At 36.6% G+C, this 20,136-nt stretch overlaps 2 protein-coding genes across 5 annotated transcripts in view; both read left to right on the forward strand.

Annotated features, from left to right (window-relative positions):
• LOC131774925 (somatostatin receptor type 1-like) overlaps positions 1 to 20,136 on the forward strand; it is a 63,925-nt gene that overhangs the window by 13,502 nt on the left and 30,287 nt on the right. The gene's annotated exons all lie outside the window — the stretch shown is intronic.
• LOC136282061 (octopamine receptor beta-2R-like) lies at positions 11,395 to 19,815 on the forward strand. 3 transcript variants are annotated; one of them, XM_066169269.1, is made up of 2 exons: positions 11,395 to 12,416; positions 16,831 to 19,815. In XM_066169269.1, exon 2 carries the CDS (start codon positions 16,868 to 16,870, stop codon positions 17,924 to 17,926), a length of 1,059 nt encoding a protein of 352 aa, XP_066025366.1. In that variant the 5' UTR covers positions 11,395 to 12,416; positions 16,831 to 16,867; the 3' UTR covers positions 17,927 to 19,815. The 3 variants fall into 3 exon arrangements, with proteins under 3 accessions (XP_066025366.1, XP_066025364.1, XP_066025365.1); XM_066169267.1 differs by lacking the exon at positions 11,395 to 12,416 and adding an exon at positions 15,736 to 16,245; XM_066169268.1 differs by lacking the exon at positions 11,395 to 12,416 and adding an exon at positions 15,736 to 16,208.

The following is a 20,136-nucleotide window of genomic DNA, read 5'->3' on the forward strand; positions in this document are numbered from 1 at the left end:
CAGGCAGTAGGAAGGATAGAAATGTGTTCAACGATCTAGCAAATCTAAGGATATTCCACCGGAGGAAACGCAATAAATATTGCTCTAAAGATCCTTATTTTCTTTGTTGCAAAATATTGCGTAATGGAATAGAAGTTCGCCAAGATCTGTATCTGAGCGTGCGTACACTTTCGAAGCTGTCGCCTTTTGGCAATCTTTCCCATCGTGTTTACTGTTTGGCTGACTTCTTTTTCACGCGTAGAAGGCCTATGAATATTACAGGTGTAGTTGCTGGAACACATAGATTCCATGACATAAAAACTGTATTGTGTTAAACGGTTTAAGCACACCTTTGAACATTGATCATGATTTGAAAGTTTCAACTGGTACAACCCAACAATGATTAAGACCATGTTATCTCGTAACGAATATTGGGGAAGAAAAACATGAAGTTAATTTATTTCAAAGCAGCATGTGTACACCGAAACCACGTCATATCCGCGATTGCAAAGAATTTTGACACTGAGATTTCAAAGAGTAAGCTAATCATACCAAAATTGTGTTGAAATCTGTCAAAATTTGCAGTTTGCGAGTGACAAAGCTAAGCTTTGCCCCTCTTTTCCAATTGTTATCGAAATGATAAATTATTCGGAGATTAGTAGAAAATTTTCAAACCAGAATCCCAAATTGCACCCCGCAGCAAATTTTCGTTAAAATCTTTTTTTCATAGTATGTACTACAGAGATGAATACTGCTTTACGCGTGGGCTGATTGGCTGGTTTGGAAGTTATTATCAAGATCTATTCACTTCTTAGCATCCGAAGAGACAAAATTGCGCGTCAAGAGTTGATCTTCTTTAATTTACCACTTCTCGATATATTGACAGAAATAAACTAATTTTTTTGTTTTCTAAATGGTATAAGTTAAAAAAATAACCTACCTGAACATCGGTAAAAGTGTAGGATATTTATGTAGCCGCTTCACAGCTCGGTAAATATCCGCCACTAGTGACCTCCACCCCGGTAAGTGATCGCGAAATAGTGGAGATTATCGCTATATGGTTTTTAGAGCGTAATTCTTTAACTTCGTTGGGCAATTTGAGATTATCTCCTCGACAATACTCTGACGATGGACTCAAGGCCTTAAGCAAACCTCTTGCAATTGCCATAGCAATAGTTCTGGCTGATGGACTCGTGTTTGTCTTGTTTTACCGCTGTCGACATTATTCATTCTGCAGTTTTCCTGTACATATTTATGATTTATGCATACATAGCCATGTTCAGTGTAATCACTAAAAGGCAAATGACCGTCGCTGATTCAGAATAAGAACTCACGGGAGCAGAAGAAAAAAAAGGGACAGGAAGGGTATCTTGGTTTTTTGCAGCCATGGTGATCATATTTGTCTGCTGTTGGTTCTCTTATCTTATCGTCATGCTTTCAGTCAATAAAGCATAAAAAACGCGACTTCTGGTCTGTCTTTCGGAATCTGTTGCAAAACAAGGAAAACCTCCGTTCTTCTACTCAAAAGGTCAAACGGGGTCTCTTAATCTCACGAGCCGATTAAGATCCAAATCAAGCGTCAACAGCAGAAGGTTGACGACGCCTGAAGAAGAAGGACAAGAACCAAGAATGGTTCGCGATAGGAAAGTAACATCCTGTGACGAGACATTCCATACAAGTCGTGTTTAACTGCTTGCAGGGCATTAAAGAAGAACACAGACTTGGTGCCTCATTTACGTATCAAGAGTTCCTGCTGAATCGCCATTAAGAGCAGTTGTGTGATTGAACCAAAAAATAATATGTAATATGCATAAATAGTAATATGCATGTTTGCATAATTTTGTTTTAGATTGTTGTAATACTCTTGAAATGATGGCTGGTACTTTTGCGCTCGTGGATTATGAAGGAAAGTAGCAATCGTTAGGTATCAAGAGATAATGTAAGATTTCATTCACGGAAGTCATAAAAGCGTGTCTAGCACATGAAGTGGTGGCTATCAAGTCAAAGAAGAAGTATGCTGATGGAAAACTTTCATTTCTATATCCGCAAATTAGAACCACTTATGTCATTGTTACACTGATTGAGGTTTTTAGATTCCAAAGAGTAACTTTTGCAAACTAACAATTTTGTGGTGTGTAACTTCCGCATTTTAGTACGTTGTATGTATGTTGACTCTTCAAATTGTCTTGAAACTTAAAAGAAAATTGTTCTTTAAAAATTCACTGAAAATCGGCAGCTAAAATTTTTTGTTTAGGTGTTATTTGATTTTCGTGTTAACTTGTTATTTCGTCAGTCGCCGGTATCTTCTGTTGCTTCACACAGGAAAAACACACGCGACGAAACGTAATGATCAATTTTGTCCTCAATCTCATGCCATAACAGAGAAAGCTTTTGAACATCTGTAAACTCCGAGCGCTTCGCAGAAAGTGATATTTTCAATGAATCTTCGAATTGTTTTCAAGTTCAAGGATTGTAAATTACAATTTTATGAAAAAACGAAGGTTGTTCTGTTATCTCAGTGTGAATGCTTGCATGCCTGCCAGTCGCTAGCGCCGCTTGTTGAAACTAAAACGAAAAAAAAAACTCTTTCAAGATTATCATTGGCTTCTTTTTCACCCCACCACTATTCTTAGCAACAAAGGTCGCCATTTCGTATGTTTATTGCTCGCCAAAAACTATCAAATGCACTCAAAAGCCTAAAATCTAAAAAAAGTTTACAGGAATCGACCAATCGAGCGAGCGAATGCCATTCCTCACAGCGTATCTATAACTCGCTCTTGCGCATGCGCGCAATTTACGAGTTAAAAAGGGGAAAGATAAAATAAATTAAATGAAAATGAGAAGGTATCGAAAAACTCTGGATTTTAGTCTCGAGTTCTTAGAAGTTTTTTTTAAAATTCAAATAGGCCCAGAAGGATGAAAAGCTGTCAAAGTATAAATGAAACTTTATTGAAAACAAGACAAATATTTCCGTAGTCAATATATTCATTTATTGTTTTTTTAGAGGGCACGGTAACGAATCTTGCAATCTGATTGGTTCTTTACCCGGTCAGTATTTTCCTATCTCTGCCCACGGGCCACGGTAACGCTTTCGTGAGTCGCCGAGTACATCCCAACTTTCGTTGTCATTTTTCATAAATATACCTCGTTTTCCGGCTGGGCAGTATTTTTTAAGCAAACACGTCGGTCACTACCTCAAGCCGATAAATAACTTATGAATCCTCTCTTTTCTCTCTATCAAATCACTTTGGTTGACAGAAAAATATTGGTTTCAGAATGAATTTGTATAAACAATAGTGTCATTACGTTGGTTGACAAGCGGCCTAAAAACCTTCTGCAATTAATTTTAATCGTTCACAAAAAGTACCCAGAAAGTTGGAACGTGAGGAATTTGGTTACAGTTAAACTGAACGATGGAACTTTCATTCATTTAATATATGAATTTTCTCGAGCAATTTGTTCATAGTGAAAGAGCGAGCGAAGTTTTAATTTAAGTTCTACAACAAATATACGCTCCTGGTGAGTCTTTCCAATTCCGTTCAATTTGGACATTTGTACCTTAAATTGCACAACAGAAATTGAAGGAATTTTTTGAGAAAAGGCCGCATTACATTCCCTTGTGTCTCGTTGGAGTGTGCCGTTCGAATTTAGTTTTTGTGAAGGAAAGATCAGAGTTAAACACGCCATTACAGCAAACAAACGAGCAAACTCTCACAACTTCAAAATAAAAAGATTGAATTTACTCACAATTAATTTCCTCGCCGTTTACTTAATGAGCAGAGGTAAATCTTCGTACATGAATGAATCGTCGATGAGAGTGAATAATACTTTCCGTTAGATCATTAACTGATTTTGAAGAAAACAATGTCGTGACAGTCCTTGCCAAACTAGTTCTGTTGGTTTCCAAACGTTCCTTCGATTTTCTTTTTCTTGCGCGCTCTCTAATTGACAGGTGTCAGATTGTGACAGATACTTTTAAAAATAATGTTTCAAAGTTTGTTTGGAAGCCTTTTAAATCACCTTTATCGTTACGGAAATGAAAATGTTTCGCTGAGGCATCTCTCTTAAATTTGCATCACCTCTATTTTAACTACCATTTACCCACTCAAAAATTGTTCAGTTTATGGAAGATCTTGCCGTATTTACGACCATAAATCATTCGGGTTCTTTTGGAAAGAATTTCGTCAAGTTTAAAAACAATAAATATGTTATTTACCGGCTAAGGGTCGGTCCGTATGGTGAAAAACTGTGACCTCGGTCTTGAAAATGCTGCCCTCGGCCTACGGCCTCGGGCAGTATTTTCAAGACCTCGGTCACAGTTTTTCACCATACGGACCTCCCAGCCGGCAAATAACATATATGTATTCTTCAGTTTAGGTAGAAATTTTAATTTTATACGTGCCATTTTAATAGTTCTTTTTGTTTTGTTTTAAAATGCGAGGTGATCAATGCCGTCAGCTGAGAATGAGTCGACTTAACCTTTAACAGTTCTAGCCAACATATTTGATTAACGGAAGTCTAGAAAATGCAACAGAAGCTGTAAGCCAAATTTTTTGGGGTATAACAACAATCTAGTCCAGGATGGAAGATGCCCACGGTTTGAGTTAGTAATTTTTCCAATTCTAAGATGAAATCAAGAAGATGAAATCAAGAAGACATTTTAAGACATGGTGGTCGACACTTTGATACTAAAGGTAAATTGGAAATTTGAATTCAAAAGTGAATTTCCCTTTTCACTTACGGTTCCAAAGTTGGCATGTACAAATAATTTACGTAGGTGAGATCAACGCCAAAATAATTGAGAAAGATTTGGTAAATACATTAAAGATTTGAGTTCATTTTCAATTTTTGCTGTATGCTACAATAGTTCTGTAAATTAACGATTTGGGTTACAGTTCCTTTTTTTCTCCCATGTATATGGACATCGTATGATGCAAAATAAGAGTTTTTTTTTATGTGAGCTTTTACAAGCATGGCTTGAGCTAGAAGCTCATCTTTTGCATTCTGGCGGACACTTTTTTCGGCCAACAGCAAAACAATATTGACATATACAAGAGGAACTTTCTTATCATGGTGGGAAAACGAAACTAATGTCTTTCTCCGGGAGCATTAATAAGACAAAGTTCTTGTTGCTACTAAGATGTTTGTATTAAGTAAACTTCAATTTCAGTTTTTGGAGGTTTGCAATTTTTGATGTTTAATAGAACACATGTGCGATTATTTCAAACTTTCAGTCTTTTTCAACTGTTTGCTCCAATGTTTCTGGTGACTTTGGTGTTCTCTTAGCCATTAAGTTTAGTTTGAAGAAGTGAAATAAGCACTGGTTTTTTAAAAGACAGGTTTGCATAAGTGTCGCTTTGCTGTAATGGTTTTTGAGACAGCTTTCTCTTTCTGATCACTAATTTTGAATTGAGATAAAGTAAATAAAGACCCCGAGAACGTAGTTTGGGGGATATTTATTAGAAACCTGCGTTATTTAAATTTCTAAGCTTTGATGGTTATAGCTAGGCATGCCGATCTGATTAGTATTCATATATAGTTTTCATATTCCGACCAATATGAATCGATTCTGACAAACTCTTATTATAAACCGAGGTAAAGAAATGTACTCCCACAGGAAGTTACCACCATGATTGAAGGAAAATGGTATTGACTTAATTTCTGTCGACCTAAGACAAATTAATAACTAGCTTTGCCTCTAAATTTGACTGATTTCATGGATTTCAGTCGACGCAGGTGAACAAAAAAATCCTTTCTCACTTTATGTCCCCCTGTATAGCACTGTCAAAGAGACATTGTTCAAAATTTTTGTTTAAGAGTCTTGATAACATCAATCTCGTATATCACTCTGAACGGTAAAAACACAAACATTTATGAATTTTTTTAATAACAAGGAAGTTATCAATTCTGGCAAACTGTTCCTTATGATCAAATGAGACAATGTACTTTACATTTAACCATCTGCTACATTCAGACCTTTACACCATTTATTTTCCGAGCGGTTTAAACAAATTAAAACTGTTCCCGTTCCCTTCTGATTTTTCAAACACAAACCACGCGACGAGAAAAAAAAACGTTGCAAAAAAAGCTATCTTGCTTTCCACAACAGGATAACTTACCTCTAGGATTGACAGACGTTATATTTTATATTCAAGTGATGACACTCGTTGCATTTCCTTGTCTTCCCTCTCAAATGGCTAAGTAATTTTCTGTTGAATTTTTAGTCGGTTAGTAATTTAAGTATCTTTTGCACGATTGGTCGTCTGAATGATAAGTCATCTTACCATACTTCTTACTCAGATCGAATATTGACATTTCCTTGAAATTGAGGAAGTCGAAGCTATTTTCTTTTTTTACTCTGCATCTAAGTTCTTTACTACGTGGTAAGTAGCAAGGTAAGTTGATTCTACAGCTTTTCTCTTGAAGCTTCAAAATTGACATTATTTCAAAGCAATTATGAGAAAGTTCCGAGATTTCATTTCTATCAAGAGCTCCGTTCGTGTTTTGGTGAAAAACATTGTCACAACAATGAGGAAAGTAATTTAGCCAATGGTTACGACGAAAAGCTTGAAATTTAACTTGCTCCAAATGGTTCTGCACCTAAAATCGATTCAACGGAATTGGTACACGTAATGTTCGATGAAATCTCATGAAGATGAGAGTTTTTGCTCAATGTTGACGCGCGCATCAGCGTAATGTTTCTCTTGTAGTTTTTTAGGTGTATTTTTTTTCATTTCAAGATCACTAAAAGCCATCAAAAGGCAATGAGCGGGGTTAAAACTTTCGTTTGCTGTAGTAAATATTATCAAAATGATTTTCGTGCTTGCTAGTGTCAATTTGGCTTTGCTTTTGATTTTCTTCAATTTGCTTGGGTAAGATCTCTCAAAATGTTCACAATTTGTGCAATTTGTCCTGCCGATCATTTAAAAGCCAAAAAAATTGGGTTGCAGAGGCAATTTCCTTGCTATTTACAATTTTGTGTTTTCTCCTCTATCTCAAATTTGGTCCTATGAATTTTTTGAAAACAGGCAGAAGGAAGGACAGAAATATGTTCAAAAATCAAACAAATCTTAAGATATTCCACCAGAGGAAACGCAATAAATCTTGCTCTAAAGATCCTTATTTTCTTTGTCGAAAAACATTACATAATGGAATAGAAGTTCGCTAAGATCTGTATCTGAGCATGCGTAAACTTTCGAAGCTGTCGCCTTTTGGCAATCTTTCCCACAGTTTTTTCGTTTCGGTTGACCTCTTTTTCAACCGTAGAAGGCCTATGAATATTACGGGTGCAGTTGCTGGAAACCCTTGATACCATGACATTAAAACTGTGTTGTGCTAAACTGCTTTACCACAGCTTTTCAGATAACAATCATGCGATCGTATGGAGCCGCCATGTTTGTATTACATGTTAACACTTGTAAAGCTCGCGGTATGTTCGCACCCAGATGTCGCGTGGTAAAAAACATTATGGAGCCTCCTCAAGTCGAATTTCCAACTCAAACTTTATGAAAAATAACTGACTGTAACACAAACTTCCCGCAGGCAGAAAGGTCTTGATCAGTTCTTAAGGCAAGGTAATGAATTCTATTTTTAGATATTGATATCACTAGATGTGCTTATCTCCAAATTTTCTTTCTGTTTGTTCAAAGATTTTTCCGTTCTCAATTTTGATCATGATTCGACAGTTTCAACTGTTACAACCCAAAAATTACAAAACCATATTATCTCGTAATCTCGATAGTAGCGAATCTTGGGGAAGAAAAACATGAAGCTAACTTATTTCAAAGCAGCTTGTACACACCGAAACCAGGTCGGTTAAAGTATTGGATATTCATCTCGCTAAGATTTTCTGTTTTTAACACTTTTCTTAATTATCAATGTTTTCATTGGAAAAAAATTTATTAGTTAAAAAGGTGGCTTGGAAGAATATGAACTAAAGCAGTGGAAGATGCAGCCGAACGCGTTTTACCGTCAGTCGGTTTTGGGTGGTGTGGTCAGAAACAGGTAATCAATGAGGTGAGGCATATTTTCAAACTCTCAGTTACTGCGAAGACTAGGAGAAACGACTGTAAAAAGATTGTTGATATTTGAAAACTTGTTTGCAATTTTAAAGATATTTCAAGATCGAGAGCCTCCCGTGAGGGGCAGCTTAATTGGTGAGTTTTGAAAGACCTTGAAAACGCTGACTATCGCTACTACTGGCCGCTTTTTTCGGCAGCTGATGTTGAATTTAAGCCCGTTTTTAGTTTAGTGGTTAAGCTCATAGAGATCTTCTTTGAACGTTGCTTAAATAGAAATTCGATCTGTTTAACCTCAAATCTTGCTCAAAACATGTCTGAGAAATTTAGACATTTTATTCGATAATCTACCCGTAATTTCAAATCAACCTCGATCGTGCTGTGCGCTTGCCTGATTTGAAATTTGTTTGAGTGTTGATGGCTGGTGGAAAATTTTCAGTAACTACTTTAGAACTGTACACGTTGATACCTTATCTTTGACCACGCCATGCCGCGCCATTTGGTCTCATCAAGTGGAGATGAAGACCAACTTTTTAAAAGACTTTTTCTGCTTTTGTGGCAAATAAACAGAGAAGACAAATCAATCGAGCGATATGATATACAAGTTTTGATTAGCGAGGACACTGAGGCATTACGGGTTTTGGACAACATTCGATTGATTCCCTTAATTTGGTAAACAAATAGGATCTCCGGTGGTCGAAAATCAGCAGAACAAATGATGACAAGACGCTGAAATGACGGTGAAAAAGACCACTAAGAGTAAAAAGCCTTTCTTCTGAACAGTCATATTGTTGAAAAAGTCAGTCATATTGTTGAAAAAGCTCAAGAAACGTGACATTTCAAGGGAAAAAGATCTATTGAATAGAGGCAATACTTGAAAAGTGTGGGTGAGAAAATGTCCAAGGCCTTGAAGTTAGAAAATCAAGATATGAGTAGTCATAACGGATGTAAAAAACCCAAACGTTGAAATGAATTTCATGACCACAGGAAAAAGAATTTGTCACCAGAAGTGCGATTAAAATATTCGTGTTGTTGTGTACATATCTAAACTAAGGTTAGACAATTTGAAACCCATTTGAGGAAGAACGAATTCAGAAATCACCCGCATGTAAACTGAGGCGGTAGAAAGTTACTTAAACGTTTCAATTTAAACGAGATCGCATCGAAAAATTGTTTTTCTCTCTATACCTCCATACATTGTTTTCGAAGCAGGCGAAATTCTGGTGTTTCATCAATATTTACAAAATAAGCATTAACAGTTTGTGATTTGATCTTATTTTTCAACCTAATTTCGTTAAAATATGCAAGAGGGCAAAAAATGTGTTATCGGTAGGATCATGAGACATATAAATTTGAAAAGTGGTGAATGATCGGGACAAATTTGACGTCTACCTTTGAAATCAACTGGCGTCTGGTGCAATAAATTTGAAAATCAATGGCAGTGTTGAGTCGAAACACGATGTGGAACAATAACCTATTTAGAAAACCATAGGGCGGAGTTATCGTCGACGGTCTAACTCGGTATTAGATGAACTCTAAAAAGTGTAAATTCGGCAATTCATTAATGAAACAATCAGAGCCTCGTAAGCCTTCTATTTTGGAGTTTTGGATTCCAGCCTTTTTTTGTTGCACCATTATAGAATCAATGAAGTTTTTGAGAAGCCTTGTCAATCTCACCCTTTCTTCTTACTCTTCTATGCATATGTTAGTTTTTTTGACGCAGAGACTGGGCCTGCGTGGGCTACTCCGTCCAGTGTTTTTGAAGAAAGTTGTAATGTCTTTCAGTATTATCGATATTAGGACTTCATCTGTAATATCAATGGTGAAAGCTAAACGAAAACTGAAAAAGTGTACAATGAAAAAGCCCAATAGGTGGTCATAACTGCTGAAAGCTTTTGACAACTGAATAATAATGACACATTGATAGCGAACTAAACCGCAACAATAGCAGCTAGCCAACCTGCTTCATCAATAATTGCGTTATCGTTCTAATGAAAATCGTTCTTAATTTCTTTAAACGTTCCCTTCTGTAGAAAATATCATCGATTGTGGTATGTGAATAGACGTGTTCATTCATGCTTTCAACTGCACTTATCCCCGGACATAAACAGTGTAAGAAGTACCACATAAATTTACACTTCGTTATCTAATAGGTAAGGGGACTCTCTAAATTCATTTACAACTGATCATAAGTAGCCGTATTGCTTTTATCAGTTCGGAAACGTTGTTGTATGGAAAGGAATGAAGAAACCCAGCGTTATGGCAGCCCGAACGTAATTTATAGATGAGATTTTGAAACTCAGGGTTGAGTCAGAGGGTAGAAATGTCGATGCAGAATTTGCAAGTTATTGTCAAATTTTCGAAATGAAGATAACCGGCTGTGAATTCTCTTGTGTTTTTACCTTTTTAAGACAATACGACGTCGATGTCAGTGAAATTTAGTTATAATTTATTATCTAGCTCAGTTTGCTCTTAAAATTAAATACAGCGGCAAAGCTGTATTTGGTCAGAATTAGGGACAATTTCCATTTCTATTAGATAGGTTTTAACCCTCTGATTGATTTGAATTGATTTATATAAGTCATTTAACGTTATGAGCAACTCAGCCTTCGTTTATCGAGCAAAAAGCAAGACAAAACAAAAAGATTACAAATTAAAGGGTCGAAAGTTGAGCCGAATCATTTTATTAAATACGAATGAGCATATTTGATTCTTAATTGGTCAATAAATAGGCTAGTATAAAAACTGAAATCATCAACAGTTTAGTAAAAATTTTAGGTTTACGCAGTCTTGATAACAACGTAGATATTAAGAAAGATGTTTTTTCGTCTTGTCACGAGCGTGGGACAAAGAAAAAATTCTGAGTCCCCATTAGGAATAGGAGTAGGAAACAGATATTATCCGACAAATATCCGCTGAAGACGAAGGCAGTCAAAAGAAAATTTCACGCTTGTTTTTGTTTTGTTTTTGTTCCTTTAGTCTGTTTCTTCGTGGGGAAAAACTCAGTTTTAGTTACCCGCGGAGAGAAATCTGACATGGAAAGGACAGGTGTATATATGAACCACTTTCAAGCATTTTGCGCAGGCAACACGCGATTAGATATTTTACGCACCTCAAGCGGTAGTCATGTAGCCGGTGGTGCCATTAGAGACACTAGAAACATTATTTATATGTTCTTTTCTCTTTAAGACTTATTGAATACTGACACCGATAAGCTTTGTAGGGGTCACTCTTTCTGGCCAGAAGTTGGAACTGAGAAGCCTATTAAAGTTGTTCTCTTAGAAGAAATGGATCCGAGCCAAATGTGTCGTGATAAAAATGGTGGATAATTCTCTTAGACAGAGTGCGTACAATAAAAAAAACACTATGCCGATCTGAGGGATATTACCAATGAGGATCGACATGGAAAAGACAGCGATATAAAATGAGCCAATAACAGTGAGCGAGCCAGCTGCTAATAATTCACGTTGCGCGTTATCAATTTACGGCATCGCTTGACTGTTCTATCATCGTCCGGGTTTACAATTGGATCTTATTTCTCCAACCATCCCTGGCATAGAAGATCTTTGTCTTTTCCGTTGGAAAAATGGGAATAACTAAAACATATCAGTAGCTAAAGACACACTTTAGAAGGCCACAGTTTGGCACCTGAAAGGTAAGAAAACAAATTCAAATTTGAAAGAATTCATACCAGCATGTGTTCACATTTAAAAGCCATAACTTGTTATGTTAGTAAAGAAGCTTTTAAAAACTCCAGGTGTACAGTTTGATTTCAAATACGGCACAGAAAACTCAGTATGTTACAAATTATCTCGTCATTATCAAAAAGACGTAGAGGCACAAAATATGAGAAACAGCTTATGATTATCATTCGGCCAAGTTTGCGCTTGGAAGGAAGTAGAGTGACAAGGCTTCGTTTTGACGATAATAGTGATTCTTCTTTCAATTTTAGCAGGCAGGTGTAATATCTTTAGTTGGAATTTAAACAAGTAAATTTAAAGGTGATCTATCATTAGATATAATTTCCTTTTGCTCTGCGGATATTTATTTTACCGCTCGGAACAGAAAAAAATAAGAAAAAAGTAAACAATCAAGAAAAAGGCGAGCAACTCGAAAACAAAACGAAAGCGAAAAAAGCTGAGCGAGACAAACTGAGCCGCTTTCTTTCAAAAGGACCTTTGAAATATTTGTTCTTCATAGTGATCAATTAAGAAGCTAATTTGAATAATTGTTATAATCGTAGGTAAATGCATATGTATTTAATTTAAAGAAAAGGTTGCCAGTTTTGCACTGATCACAGTCAGAAAAATGTTTGCTAGATTTTAGTAGCGATTTCTTGGGAAATATGGAAGGATCGAGGGTTAATTAGATCAAGCAGACGAAGCAGTTTCTAAACGATGAGGAACCAGCGTCATTAAGGTGGGATTTTTGGTAGTTTTAAGTTAATTCCATCTTGAAAAGATGGCTTTATTCTCTTCCTCTTACTTAGCCTGTGGTTGAGAATGATTCAGCAAAAAAAGTTCTCAGAGGCAGATGACCACTGCTCTTCAGTTCATTAACATCTAATGAGATGTACAAATCACGATGCGTCGAAGGTTTTTCAAGCGGATTCTGTATTTTTGACCGCATTTTTCAAATGACAACACGGTCACAGAGTGGTCGGTCCGAGAATATGATAGCGGAGAGGCAGGATGCTTGGCTTGTCACATACGAACTTAGTAAAGGCGCGGGGTACTGGGATCTTTTGTAATGACCCATGCTCGTGTCAAATGACATCTTTCATCACCATGTAACATCTTTATTTTTTTTAGCGAACGACCATAGATGTGTTTGTTCCTCATCTCTAGCTCGCGCTTCCGTCAAAGGAATCAAGTTGATACATGAGCTGGTAACTAGGTAAAAAGGACGAAAGTAGGAAAAAGAAGAAGAAGAAAGAAAAATTATGGGGGGGGGGGGGGCAATTATTAACCATACCTCGATGTAACGAACATTTTAGTTCTTGTTCCTGCAAATTCGTTAAATCGAGGTTTTCGATATAACGAACCCTCGTTTTGCGGTTTAATTTCTTTTAGGAGACCCAGATCTTTAATTTGTCCCTTGCTTGTGATATAATGAATTCAATATCTTCCTGACCTACTCGACTGAAGACAAATTCTCCTGCTTCTTTTTGTATTTGAAGATATATTTGGAGCCAGTTAAAGTTTTTACTGTATTGAGGCATTTTGTATTAACTTACACGTTTTGTAATAATGGTTGCGGCATCTTTTCATTAACTTATGGATTTCGTCATAAGTATCGAGGCGGTGTGTTTAGACGTTATCTATGGCTTACACCTTTGTCAAAGAAGTCTTGAGTCGGCGATACATAGCCAGAGTACTAAGCAAATTACACAGAAGCCATGGAAAGCCGGATCGTATCCAGAGTGATCGCGGCCTAGAATTTCATGGGCACTTTAAGAATTTCTGCAAGAGGTGAAAAATGGGAAGAATTCGAAATAGATTTTAGCCTCCTTCAATCTTAAGGAGGTAAGTTTGAACTTTCACACCGGCGATTGCGCGACAAAGTGATCCGATCTACTTACCATTGAAGATATAGGAGTCAGCTGTAAAATAAAAAAAACATTCCAAGGTACTATGGAATCCATAATGAGGGAGAGAAGAGGAACTTACACTGTAGCTGTTCCAGGCGCATTGAAGGTTACTTTGGGCAACGATCGACAGAAGTGTTGCAATGTTAATTAAGGGGGAAAAACTTATCTTGACAACACGCGAGCGTCAGGAAGAAAGCAAAGTACTACAACTGAAAGCTGAACGAACGAAATATGGACCAGGAAATACCTCGTAACTCTTTTACAACAGAGTATATACATTCCAGGAGACGTCAAAGTTCGCAATTTGCAATAGTTTACAAACTAAAATAGTAAGGCAGGTCGAATTCAACACTTTTGCTCTTTAGTTTTTTTGATTCTTATACAGAATCTGCTGGTGAAATGTTAGGTAAAATCCGACCGAATTGTGGATCATAAAGCGCACAAGTTATCTCGTATGACTATTAGAAACCAAACTGCTCAAGGCGTGAGTTTTATGCCGGAATGAACGACGGCCTAATTCTCGGGAACATGGTGATTGCTCAGGGTGACAGCGCTGTAAAACTCAGGTGCTGTGAATGATGTGACCCTACGTTCGATGCATCAGAAAGGATACCAGAGCAAGCTCTTGTTGTTTATATAAAAGGCGGACGATGTTTCTTCTGAGGCTTGCTTCACTGCGGGAGATCGCCATGATGAGCAAACCACGATGGACCATAGTATGACCATAGACGCTCTGACGCCGTCGTAATTTGTATGAATTTTAACAGTTATACTATAATAATGAGTTTGACTATATTTTCATCATTCATGTTTTGTTTCTGTTTGTCACCAAACTATATCTGCTATACGTATGTTAGCTGTGTTTGAGTTTTATCATCGTACGTAAACTAATTGATCTAATTGAGCGCCAAAACTTTCAAAACTCGGAGAGTCCATTTCTTTTTCTCTTTGGTGATTTTAGTCTTTGCTAAAGTTTTAATAACGTCTATCAAGGCGCTTGGCATGTTCACAAACCCTTGCTTGGTTCTGTTGCTACTTGCCAGCACTCTTAGCAAAAAAGCTAGAGAGGAATTCGGAAAATGGTCAGACATTGTGCAAATCGGCAGATGACGTGACAGCTTTAGCCCAGCTCCGTGTTTTGTAACCTGATAACGCGCTCGTTAAACCAATGATAGCGCGAGTTATATCCGTACTTTATTATGATATAAAACGGGGAGGCAGTTACAAAATGTTTCATTATTACAAGATCCCGCCGAGCAACGACACGGTATCACATTTAAGACTTCATCCAAATAAGATTTTAAAACAATGAAGGTGAAAATGAAACTCTCGAGGGAAAAATAAACACAATCTTTCAGCACAGCGGTAGTCTACGACAGATTCAAACCACTGACGGCTGAATAATGAAGACTTATTGAGAGAGAATCAAAAACGTAGCAATCCCACGAAAGTGACTCGCTATATATTCAGTCGATCTTCGCGTTATCATTCTAAAATATTGCCTTGTATATCAGGATATAAAATAGATTCTACGTTATTGGATTCTTGCGACAGGAACCTTTATCATTAATGGTATATTATTGTATGTGTTTAGACGTATTTTCACTCCACTTGTGCCTTGGCATATATAGCTCAAAAAGTGCTTTAGCAGGCAATAACTCGCAAAACGTAAGTAAACTTGCAATTTTCAAATATTCTAAACGTATCCTTTTTGCAGAGCTCAAAATTTACCATTTTTCCAATTTTATATAAACACGCGAAGCTTTGAACAGCTTGTAGCTGGCACACCTGCCATATGAAGCTAGTGTGGCTTACCATTCATATGATTTTTTTGGATTGGTAGAGAATCGGTGCGCATAATTTGCCTATAGTTTTAGGTTTGATTCACCATAAGCACTCATAATTTTTTGTTTTACCTAAACTCGTGTATGTCCTCGATTCGAAATTTGTTTTCATTTGTATTTAAAAGCCAATTTCGCGCTTTTTTTTCATAGAAGAATAAATTAAGGATTGACAGTATGACTTGAAATACGGCAAAGAGAAATCATTAATTAATAACGCATCGCCATGACATGTAGCGGTACCAACACAAGGAAACATCTGATATGCTTTTATTCGGCAGAGTTTGTTCTTAATTGGAAGAAAATACAGTGTTGGAGCTGTGGCTGGTCAGAATCAGCGACGGTTCTTATTTTCATATGACAAGTTTTGAGCCTCCGATTTACATTATGAATTCTTTGGCTGCTCTGTGCTTAGGACTCTGCCATTTGCTTAGCTGAATATCCATTTTACAGCTGGAAAGACAAAACGATTCTAATAAAACAAAGAAACAAGAAATAAAGAAGAAAAATCGAGAACAAGAAAAAACTTTTGTCGCAACTGTTTGTTTTGAATACGCATATATATGTTTGTTTTTCATATTTAACAATTACAGATATGACGGAGATAATTCATAACTTAGCAATTATGTTTTTCATATTTAACAATTAAAGATGTGACGGAGATAATTCGTAACTTAGCAATTAAACCTCTTAGCATTTATGTTTATATCAAATTTCTTTGCTCTTATGCATTCATTTTGCCCTAGGTGGTGTAAACACAGTAATCGTAAATTTTCCAAGGTATGGTCTCGGCCATTTGAGTTTAATGGTAAAACAGGTAAAATTTTTTTTCTGAATTTGTCCAAAACGGTATTGATTTTAAAACTGAAACTGAGCTCGTACTTAGTGCAAATCATCATAGTTGCTAAATATGTATAACATCTCAGCAGGCCAGTTGATGTTTATCGAGAAAACAATGAACAAACCCTTAAAAAACCCCTGACAATCAACTATTGCATAAGAGAGATATACTGTATACGAGTATGATAGATTGCTGTCGTATGAAAAATATACCGAAGAAAACTATCGATTGTGGGTGTTATCGTGCAAAAGATATCAATCACCTTTAACTGGCCTTTGTAAAGAAGTCTTCAAACATGGCAAATATATCAGGTTTCTCCACCTCCTGAAAACCGTAAAAGCATAAGCTTTTTGACCTCAATATCAGTATTTCAATTTACTAAATCAAATTGAAATATTTAATTGATCTCACTTACGAAATTCCCACTGACATTTGTTGAAATTTTCTTTCAATCTCAGTTTTTGTATTCCAAATAATCTGAGTCTCTCGTTACTCACATGATGCGTAATAGTGTAACTTTCTCTAGCATTGTTTCATTTTTACACTTTTGCTCTCTTTCAGTGTTTTCGTCATCCCATGTTGTTCATCGTAATAAATCATGAATGAAAGCAATGCTACCTCAAAGTTTCTTCAAAAGCACTCCGACTTTGGACTCAAGACCTTGAGTAAATTTCTTCCAATTGCCATAGTAATAGTTCTGGCTAATGGACTCGTGTTCGTCTTGTTTTACCGATGTCGTCGACTTCGCACCTCTTCTAACTACGTGCTTCTCAGTTTGGCAATTTGTGACTTCAGTATTGGCGCTATCGCTATTCCATACTTCATTGTTTATAATTTTGGCATTTCGCCGCCACAAACGGTTGATGGGGTTTACGCCTCGCATACATTACTAGCTATTTCAGGTGCTTATCACATACTCTTTATTACTGGGCTCAAGTACATGGCAACTGTCAGTCCACTAAAACACCACTTGGTGACCAAGAGCTTGGTTTTGAAAATTGTGTTCGGCATTTGGATCACTTCTACTGTTTTTGCTATCATTCCTGTCGTTTTGAATAATGCTGATGTATCTGCACGTTGGGAAGTTATTCATACTGCAGTTTGCCTTGTTGCAGTGTTCCTTTTCCCGTACATATTTATGATTTATGCATACATAGCCATGTTCAGTGCAATTACTAAAAGGCAACGACCATCGTTGATTAAGAATAAAAACTCGCGGGAGCAGAAGAAAAAAAAAAGTGACAGGAAGTGTATCTTGGTTTTCGCAACCATGGCGATCATATTTGCCTGCTGTTGGTTCCCTTATTTTATGGTAATGCTTTTATTCCAAATAGGACTAAAAGATTTGCTTAGCGTCATTGAAGCTGTTATGGTCATTCGATATATCACATCTTTGGCCAACCCTCTTCTCTACACGTTTTTCAAACGCGACTTCTGGTCCGCCTTTCAGAATCTGTTGCAAAACAAGGTAAGGGCCGGTTCTACTTCTCAAAAAAGTCAAACAGGGTCTCTTAGTCTCATGAGCCGACAAAGATCCAGATCAAGCGTCAACAGCAGAAGGTTAACGACGCTCGAAGGAGAAGGACAAGAACCGAGAATGATTCCTAATAGGAACGTGACCTTTGGGGAAGAGACATTTCTTACAAGCCGTGTTTAACTGCTTGCAGGTGATGGACACTCCACTGAGAAAGGTTTTTTTTTGCCTAAGAAAACAGCACAAAGTCATAGATAAGTTGGACTGAACACTCCGCGGGTATTGGATTGAGTTTAGCTCATTAAACCAATCACATTGCAAAAATAGGACCGGCGTAGCACCTCAAAAGCACGTACAATTTATTTACCAGTGATAGAGCATTCTTTTAACATTACTTTTTTTGTTTGGTATATTATTATTTTCTTTAAGTGATACAGGATTTCCTGACGTATTGCACCACAACTCAAAAGCATTTTATTAATAGGTATAGGTTCGCTAATTTTAGTCTTTTACATGTTTTGTGAAAAGTTATAGTAATCGTTTGAAATTAGATTTAAAATAGGTATTCTTATGCTGGTGAGTTTTGAACTGTTTTCATGGGTGGTAAAGAATTTGACGATTGACAGCGCCATTTTGAATCGTGTTTAACAACTTAGCCTCTTTACTGTGAGGAAATGAGTCCCACCCTGCATTTTCCCGTCTCTTAGCGATTTGTTTGAATAATTAGGAAATGGAAACTCAATACAAAGAATGGTTTTTGACGATAACTAGAGCAGGGTCTATTTGTGAGCTGACGTTGTGATTTTTCTTTTTCGGCCAATTTTTTTTAAAATGGCGGCGTCGAGTTTTAGGCATTTTTGAGCGCACAATTCTTATCCAAAGCTCAAGTTTTTCTTTAGAAACCTAATACGCGGTGAGTGGTAAATTTTTCCACTGTTTACAAAAGGAGCGGAAAAATATGGTCTTTCTAATTCACCTTTTTTTTGCTCCTTTTTTTTATGATGAGTAGTGTGCAACTAATAATTTTATTTTCCAACTGCATAAAGTAGAGTACATATAACGCGCGATTAGATTATAAATATTCCGCGATATTATACGGTTACTTTGACTATTAGTTATTTTGTACTGTTTAAAAAAAAAAACTGTTTGATAAGTTTGGTAGACTTGCCTTCTTTGGTGCCGTATTTAACAACCGTACCATTGTTCTTGGTTCATAGCCCTCAGCTCCTCAAGTAACGGTAGTGATTCTTGCGAAGCGTCGTCGGCATGTGATTGAGTCGGACGATAAAAATGAGATGTAGTTTTGGAAATTCTCTTTTTGTAGGCTTAGAGCTCATACATGTCTTTGAGAGTTTGTCTCCTGGTAGATTTAAAGCTTTGTTACTTGTGGTAAATTATTCATCACTTTTCATCGATAAACGAACACTTTTCTTCTTGCAGTTCTTTCAGATGTGCACGAGTTGAGAACAACGATCGAAAATAAAATTCAACTTTGAATCGTTTTGAAACCCTATGTGACAAGTTGACGTCTCATGGGCCAATCCGACGCGAGCATTAGGCAAGACCTGTCACAAACCGCTCCTGTGTTTGTTTCGCTTTTCCCGCCTTATGAGAATTGCATAAAAATTAAAGCAGTTGGATAATAAATATTTTATGAGACGTTTTGGTGCGCATTATCACTGAGTATTTTAGTCGTTTTTGTATTTTGACTCGCCCTGCGGGATAGTAAAAGAAAAGCACAACTCGTGAAATTACTCAGCGATACTACACACAAATACGTCTAAAAATATATATTTATTCTTGAATAATCTTACTGAAACGAAAGCAAAGTACCTGGACAGTTAGTCGGGATACCAGAGCTGTCTGGACTTTTAAAGCTTGTGATTAAAAGATTTACTAGGAGATTTGTATGAATTACTTATAACCAGTTTACGTAGCATGCTTTATATGTATTGGATAATTGGACCTTTGTAAAGTATATCGAATTTATTGTAGGTATGATTAACACAGAGAACTGCAAAGCTGTTTAAAAAGCACTTTCTTTTGTTTAATTTTCCTTTCTAATGACTTTATCATAATAATAGGTAAAATGGTAGTATCAATAAAATTAATATAATTGATGATGCTGATAACACGCAATTATTGGATAAGGTTGAGCATTATATTTGACAGTTATTCGAAGAGTGTGCGTTGAACATGAGATGGTTCATAGCCAAGAAGGTGTGTCGCGCCGAGTTTCAGTTTTTGGCCTTTTCAATTTTTGGCAAAATGCAAAAAACCATTACAGCCAATATTCAGCCATGTCAACCTCGCACTTGATCAATATCGCATCTATATCATGTGATAACCGAATTAGACCATTGTTTTTAGCAAAACAAGACTTTTCTTTCTGA

This window comes from Pocillopora verrucosa, chromosome 6 (genome assembly GCF_036669915.1).
Source record: "Pocillopora verrucosa isolate sample1 chromosome 6, ASM3666991v2, whole genome shotgun sequence".
Classification (NCBI taxonomy): Eukaryota; Metazoa; Cnidaria; class Anthozoa; order Scleractinia; family Pocilloporidae; genus Pocillopora; species Pocillopora verrucosa.